Source organism: Patiria miniata, unplaced genomic scaffold (assembly GCF_015706575.1).
Source record: "Patiria miniata isolate m_02_andy unplaced genomic scaffold, ASM1570657v1 HiC_scaffold_7, whole genome shotgun sequence".
NCBI lineage: Eukaryota > Metazoa > Echinodermata > Asteroidea > Valvatida > Asterinidae > Patiria > Patiria miniata.
The window spans coordinates 37,810,856-37,819,055 of NW_024037074.1; the positions used below are offsets into that span (position 1 = coordinate 37,810,856).

The window sequence follows — 8,200 nt, forward strand, 5'->3', positions numbered from 1 at the left end:
CTCTTGAAATTGGCCACACAGCGCCATCTGTTCGCGCAAGGAGTCCATTTAAACTTAAAGTGTTGTGTGTCTGAAAGTTCTTAAAGGGAAAATACAACATTTGCAAACATCAAAAAACGAAATGATCACATTACCACGAAATACCTTACTGAATTGTTAGGGACGGAGAGTCTGAAGCATGCTTTAAAATCGTGGCTCCTGGTGGGCTGAAATTTTCAAGAAAAACTGTATTTTTCCAACGCTGGTCAGCCGACCAGCGTTGGAGAAAACTGTTTTTTTTTTCAAAAACCGTTCTTAATTTTTCATATTTAGTTAAATTCTGACGTTTCTTTGCAATTGATCACACACCTGTGAAGGGGTACAAGCCTGCTAGACTGATTCTCTGACCTTACAATTCCCCAAAGTGTTAATTGCTTCGTTTCATCTTAAGTGGGGTCAGGGAACCAGACTACAAGAACATGATAGGTTTTCTTGGTTTTTTTTAGCATCTACAAGCCCAAAACATGAAACAAGTCAGTTTAACAATATTTTATATAACATACTAATCCTCCAAATCCATTTATTTCTGAAAATTGCAGCAAAAGCAAAAATTGTACATTCCCTTTAAAATACATGTACCGGTACTGTACATTGCACAGTATGTATACCTTACTGCATGAACATTTACTGGGAGAAATGCAAGGCATTGATCAGTTGAATAACTTGCTGATATCACTTTTTAAAGAAATACACGGACCCAACATATTTGAAACACTATATCCTAGAGCTCCTCATTCTTGGTTTTTAACTTAAAAATACATTACCTTAAAAATACAAAGCGCATTTTCAAAGATTTAGAAAGTCGCAAAATGCGTCAACAAATTATACATTGTAGCAATAATAAAAAAAAAACAATGTAATGGCTGTCATCATCCGTCAATGGGAAATTAAAAAAGAACCGACTTTCACTGGCTTCCTGTAAAAAAAATAAACAAATTTCAACTGAGGTCCAAAAGTTCCATTCCTGAGTAATGTAAACAATCTGTATCCCTGCATGACCACCATCCGTTTCAGGGATCTCACTATGCACAGGTTTAGGCAAGCATATGGGCAAGCTTATTGGAAATCATGCTGGCAAGGACTGGAAGTTCTTGCCAGATGCAAATTATCCGATGACCTGTGGCTTGACCTTGGATTTGGAGGTGGTTTTGGGTGCATGGCTTGTAAGCTGTAAAGGGCATGGCTTGGATGGAACATCTGGACAGAGTGCTTTTATTTTTGCTAGGGAAAAATTGTGGTTAAAGCATGGAGCTATAAAAAGGATGGGCAGTGCAGATGCAAAAGTGTGTCAGTGTACAAATGTATGTACGGTAGTTGCAGTACTTACATGTAGCATTTATGTGTACAGGTTAATTGGTTTGGATAGTAGACAGATGTCATTAAGCAAATGACCAGTATAATTTTATAACATTTTGTTTTCAAAATACGTAACTCTCATTACAAAATATTTAGTACCAGTAGTACTCCTGAATACAATATTATGAATTTTAGGTAATTTGAGTTTGAAACGAAGTCAACTAGAACTGCTTGGATGCATGGATCTCACAGATGAAAAAAAAAATCAAAATACTTTTTGATTAAAATGTAAGTAAAACCTATCAATTCTTTTTAGTTTTTTTTTTACTTAAACACTTTTCAACATAAAAACCCACTTCGCATACATTTTGTAGATATCTCAAGCAGAACCACAAAATCATCTATTTCTCATCAAGTACAAGGGCAGATTATCATGAAAAGAAAAAAACCACTCCAGGAGTACAAAACTTATGAACAAACCTCTTGATTGTACGCTTTGTCAACAAAAATAATATAAGTTTGCAGAGGTTAATACCTCAAACTTCAAACAGTGAGACCTTATCTTTGCCAAGCTCTTGAAAATCACAACCTGTCACTGGGAGCTCACAGTGGTCAAAATATTCCCATAAGTGGATCAAAATCTTCCTAAAATAGCTGTCAGCTTTTTCTCCGAGCAAATTCCGTCTAGAACTTACATGTTCAACCTTTGCACAATTATCAAACAACTGACAGTTACTGAAAGTGTGAAAGAAAGTGTCCTTCTTAATGGAAAGCGATTCCCAGGGAGGATTGTTGGATTCCCTCAAATTGACTATCGCCCCTCCGGCGTTTGAAGTCTCTCTTGACCCCTCTTAAGACAGACAGGCGGCGGCAGCCCAACACTTCACAAAACCGACCTAACGTAGGAAATGTTGGACTCTGGACTCTTGCAGTGGTTTCGGGTGACATTATACAATAACATGAAAGTGCCATAATAATACTCGTCAGGATAGAAAATAACTCAGAGGTGTGGATCTGCTGTGTTTTCGGGGACACCTTGGAAAAACACCTGTATTTTCTGAGTTTGGAGGATACTGGCCGGAATTCGAGCCATGAAGGAATTGGCACGTCTCTGAAAAGTGCACCTGGCCAGTATGGTTTAGATTTTATTGACTTGGCAATGGCTCGGCACCTTCACAATTTCTACTCAATAAGCCTTACTCCTATGTCACATTTTGAAAAATATAAAACACTCTGCAGGAACCCAATTAAAGGTGCACATCGTCCTGAAATCGCCGAAATTTCTGTGTTACTTAGGTAAATGTACCCTATTCAAAGGTCTGGTAGAAAGGAAATTTTAAACCTAATGTCGCACTGTTACTGAGAAAAGACGAACTAGTAACAAAATTGTGTCCAAAGTAGCCATAACCATTTCTACATTTTGTTGAAAACAACTAAGAAGACAAAATACCGGTAGTGACAAATTGCAATAGGAATAAAACAAAAAGGCAGCAGCCGGGAAAAAAAGGAAGCGGGCGGGGACCAGAAACTGATATATTTTTTTACTTGGCCTAATGTTGTTTCCCGCACGTCCGTCTGCAGCATGCGATGCGGACGTGCGAGAAACAACATTTGTGTATCAAGGTGCAGTATGTATGTGACACACACACTACACAACGAATGGACACAGCTAGAAATACGTACACCTGTATACTAGTATGCGCATGCGACAAAATGTCCGCCATCTGATGTTTATCAAACAACCAGTTTTTTTTCTTTCTTTTCTCGGAAACGGTAAGACATTCTCGTTTCCTATCAACTAGACCTTTGAAATAGGGTAAAGTATAACATTTTCGGCTGTAATGCCCCTTTAATATTTGTTGTTCTGTAACTTTTTTTGCAGTATCAAGCCCATAGTGCAAGTGACTGGGCCCTATGGGCTCCGTGCGCCGACAAAAGAGGGCGCCCTTTTACCTAGCAACAACATTCCATGGGCGGGACATTTCGCTGGTTGACGCGCACCGTTCCTTGTGTGTGACGCACGTACACCAGGGGATTTGTACTATGTACACGCAGTGGCCGCGGCTTCGCGGCAAATGAATTGCAGTCAGGCAAGATGGCGTCGGTCGGTCACCCCCAACTGTACTTCCTTTGCCGGTGAGGGGGTACTTGTGAACGGAGCGGATACATGTATACCTTTTTCAATCCTTCCAAATCCCACAGTTAAACAATTATAAAACTAAGTCTTCCAAGGAAGAAAGAATGAATTTGAGATTAGGGTCCGACCAAATTTACAGCACTTGAAAATTATCCAAATGTTAAAATTACATGTAGTTTCTCATCTCCGCCAGCTTCCGTTTTCAAGCCCGCCTCTTTTTGTTTTGTTTTGTTTTTTAATTCCACATTTGCAATTTATTTTGTAAAATGTTGTCAATATATTGTCTTTTTATTTGTTTCCTACCCAATTGTTGCTTAAGGTGATGGCTCATTTGGAGTTTGGACACACAATTTGGTATTAATTTAGCAAAATAGTCGAGAAAATGGAAGATTGCATGGATATCCGCAATCTTGAAAAATCTTGAAAAAAAGGGGGGGGGGGGGCATCCTTCATTTTTTCAAAAAGCCCAGACAAGAACTTTATTTTTTACTCAGCCTTAATGATAAACATTAAATATTTATATCAAACTCATTTCACTGAAGCTGTTACGGAATTCACAAAAAGAATACTTTTCTGTTATACTTTTTCTTCGATAAAAACAGCCACTATAGTGTTTCATATCACTGCTATCTATCTTCCATTATCAATTCCAAACAAACAAAACAACTTCTATCAATTGATAACACAAGCCTGACAAATGCATGCCTACAGCACTATTGCTCCGTCTTTAGTTAAAGATCTGAAAACAGTTTAACAATTTTACACAAACGATATCGTTATTGAATCCTCCTAGTCTCATCGTCTGAGAGGCTACAGCTCTGTCACATTTGCTCTAGAGCACAAAATCTTGATTAAACTCTTCCTGCCTGGCCATTTGATTTTCAATCCTTTTTTTCTCTTTTGTCTCTAGAGCTGTTCATATATGATTAAATCAGACACATGAAACAAACACTAGTAAGTTGGCAAATGCTTAAAATGTCGAAGGGGCTGAGTTGGTTCGCATGTCATTGAAAATCAAATTATAAAAGCTAATTCGATATTAGATATCATCCTCGGAATAATAATATACTGACACGTACATGTAGGTCTACCATTCTTATGTCTTTCCAAATGGGTTATTATGTGGAAATAATGTTGACAACACTGTTTTTATCATGTCTCAATGAAGGTCAGTCATTGCAAAAATGTTGAAGACAATGAATCTGGGACTGAGAAACATTATCATTTTTGCTAGAAAATACTTTGAAAATGCACTCAACTCTCCATAGTCCATGGACTTTGTATACATTACAACCAAATAGTTGGTGTCTGGATCCTGCATTCTTTCCGGCATTATGTAAAAAAAAAAGTAAAAAAATTAACATTTTTTCAACCACAATGCTGCACAGAGCCGTCTTGTCAACAATGGAACATATAATTTCGTAAACAAAGCTAAGACAGTGTCGCCTAAAAAAGTAAAATTACATCCAATATTTAGGGCCTCAAGGTCACAGGTTGATTGTTAGAGCACACTTTTAAACAACAACTTAGTCTGGGCATGGGCAGTTTTAGTACTTTTAAAACATGAATTCTGCAAAACACGTTTTATGTGTGATCATGGCAAATGTGGCCAGGGTGAACTCAAGCGTAAAAAGGCGAGACTAAACTAAACAAACGAACAACCAAAGATAACCCTACCTGCCGAAACACCGGAAGCTGCCAGCATCAACTGCAGCGCGACGACCCACATCACCACGCCGGCCATCGCATCGCCGCCCCGGTATCGCCTCTCCCCTCCGCGATGGTACTCAGGTCTCATCTCGGGCAAGGTTGCCGTTCAAGCCTTGCCTGAGACAAACTACCCATGGTGAGTAACGGATTCACGGAGGAAGATTTCACTACCCGGAGCCGGACTGTCAAATACTAGTGTGGAGTTAAATGACATTCAGCGTCGTGCCTGTGGCTAGGCTGTAGATTCTGCCAACACGCGTTGCATGCACGTACTATTCGCATTCATACTTGTACACACACATAAAAAAGCTTTTAAGTTTATTGCGCAAACCATAGGCGCGCGTAGTTGATGTCATACTGCCTGGGGAATGATTCCATCACATTGTGTAACGGAGATTTAGTTTCTCTCTGACAGCAACTACATGATGTAACTTATGCGGGCTGCAGGTACAAAGGAAAGTAGGAGAGCGCCCTCTATATGTCCCAAAGGTGATTTGGGGCGAAATTAAATAAAAATCGATCCTCTGGATTTAGAATGTGGTGAAAATTTAATTTCTGACTGCTGCAAATGTTCACCATCCTCCCTTTGGCCTTTTCTTTTTTGCATGGGGTCTCCCCCCAAGTTGTTTCCTTTGCCCCCACCCCTCCCCCAGTCCCCCCCCCCCCGTGTCAAAGTGTCAAAGTTCCAAAAGAAAACGTCACACTATTTTGTAGTTTACATCTTAAATTTTAATTCAATACAACAGAAAGATATTTCTTTGCATTTTCCAAAAACATTCAAATTGGATACTGTTAAAGGTCTGCTCACAACATGCATGATGCTGTAAATCAAATAAGAAAATCAGTCATACGAAAGGACTAACAATAAAACTATTTAAAAAAAAAAAAAACCTAAAAATAAAAATTAAGAAATAATTAAGGTAAAGGTAATAAGGTACAAAAACTCATCCGAAAGTGCACATTTCCCCTGCATTCCTATTTACACATATGAAAATACACATATGCCGTGTTTATTGTGTTTCGAGTCGAATATCCCTGACAATAATAATTCTAACAAATTTTACACTTAGAAAAAATGAAATTCTGCACATTATGCCAGACACGCTCGGTGATTTTACAAACACGAATTCTGTACAACACAGGAGGAAAAAAAACAGAATTAAGCTAAATTGTTGCTGCCCAAGAAAAGTTTTGAAAAGAAAAAGGTGGCACAAGCAATTTCAGCCGTGTTCCTAGTCATATGAGTCATGTTTAAATAAAATACTTCTAACTCGTCATGAGTTTTGAGTTGAACAATAACCTGCAGCTTGATCGATACACAGAGTTCCCAAAAGAAATTCTAAAAATGAAATTTCATGACTTTTCTCTGGGACTTTTTTCCAGGACAAAAGCAGGACTTGCCCAGACCAATCTCTTTGCTGTTTTGACATCTTAGGAGCCTATTGCTATAGAGGCAAGGGACGCTGCTCCCTTTCAGCCGTCCAGTTTGACACAAGACCACTGAGCACCGCAAAAGCATCAAAATGGTGCATTGAACAAGCAAGTATATAGGACATACATCCATAAAGAGGAAGTATAGCAAACTGGAATGCAAACTGGAGGAACGCAGTAGCCAAATATTACCCATCATCACTTATCGGTTGTGCATTTTTCCGTGACTTTTCCAAGGTTTTTCCCTTGAAATATAAATGGCTCCTTGTTAAATAACAAAATTCCATGATTGCTTTTAACTTCCAGGATTTGCTAGGACTTTTCCACGACTGTGGAAACCCTTATTAGGTTTTTGCCCTTCACCAACGTATAAACACTGTATACTCAGTGTGTTGCCACCCGAGTTAACGTTGGAAAAAAATCACATCTTATGAATAGTTAATGCGGTACCCGCTGCTATGTACATCAGATTCGTACCAGCCAGCCGATCCCATTAGCTCGATGGTCGAGTGGTAAGACGTCTGCACTAGAAAGCAGGAGGTCGTGGGTTCGAGTCCCACCAGAGTGATTTTTTCTAACTTTCACTCGGGTGGTAACACACCGAGTATACAGTGTTTATACGTCAGTGAAGGGCAAAAACCTAATTTGATTTACATCACCCCGACGCAAAAAAAATTCCATTTTATGTGGGGACCCTTGGAGATATAAGAGTCTTGGGAAATGAATGGAAAATGCTTCAATTTAATCTTGTCTCACAGGTATCCAAACACACCTGAGCAGCAGCATCCTAAAAATGTTTCCTCCATCAACCCTCCTAGGCAAACATAAATTATGTGCAAAGTTGTCCTTTCAGTCAAAATCAATCAAGTGACTGTTTTCAACATTTAAAAGCTCCCAGCCTACATAAAGCAGGATTGACTGGCTGTGACTGTTCGTAACTTGATACAGCTATGCTTTGACTGTGGGTGATTGATAAACCAGCTGTGCCAACCACTTGCCCGTTTTTGTCTGTTGACTGAATTTGACTAGTCACAGTGCTTGCCTGAAATATGATCTGACTGTTGGTGACAAGCCTGTGTAAATGGCATGGCAGGGAAGAGGATTGATTTTTGCTTGTCTGTAGTGTGACTGTTCAAACATGGGGAAATTCAGTGTGGGGAGGGTTAAATTCTTAGGTTTTTCCATCTAAAAGTAGGAGCACACGTTTGCAGTAACAGCAAAAGCAACATTTTCCATGGCCAACATTGCTACCCTTCATGGCCTGCATTTTTTCACACACAATCTTCACCTGACTACCAAAGTACGAAATCAATCAGACCGCTTCATACCACTTTGGACCCTTGTTCTCACTATTTTAAAGTTGCATTCCCCGTGTTATTTTGCGACTTTCACTCAAAAAATATATTTTATTTTCAACCGCTGTTTTCCCAGCAATATAAAAGTTATTCACTTTTGAGTGAGACATCGAACGAAAAACATCCACCGACATTTGAATTGAATTGTTTTCTTCCCAAAATTCAAATCATTAGCTGCCAGACAACAATTCAGCTCTTGCAGGGCGGGGTCATTTGTGTGCAAAATGAAAGC

At 39.1% G+C, this 8,200-nt stretch overlaps 1 protein-coding gene across 1 annotated transcript in view; it reads right to left on the minus strand.

Moving 5' to 3' along the window:
- LOC119745161 (chondroitin sulfate proteoglycan 4-like) overlaps nucleotides 1-5,270 on the minus strand; it is a 62,483-nt gene extending 57,213 nt beyond the window's left edge. Inside the window, exon 1 of the mRNA XM_038221385.1 lies at nucleotides 5,150-5,270. Coding sequence (XP_038077313.1) covers nucleotides 5,150-5,270 — 121 coding nt within the window. The remainder of the gene's footprint in view (nucleotides 1-5,149) is intronic.
- Between the last annotated feature and the right edge of the window lie 2,930 nt (nucleotides 5,271-8,200).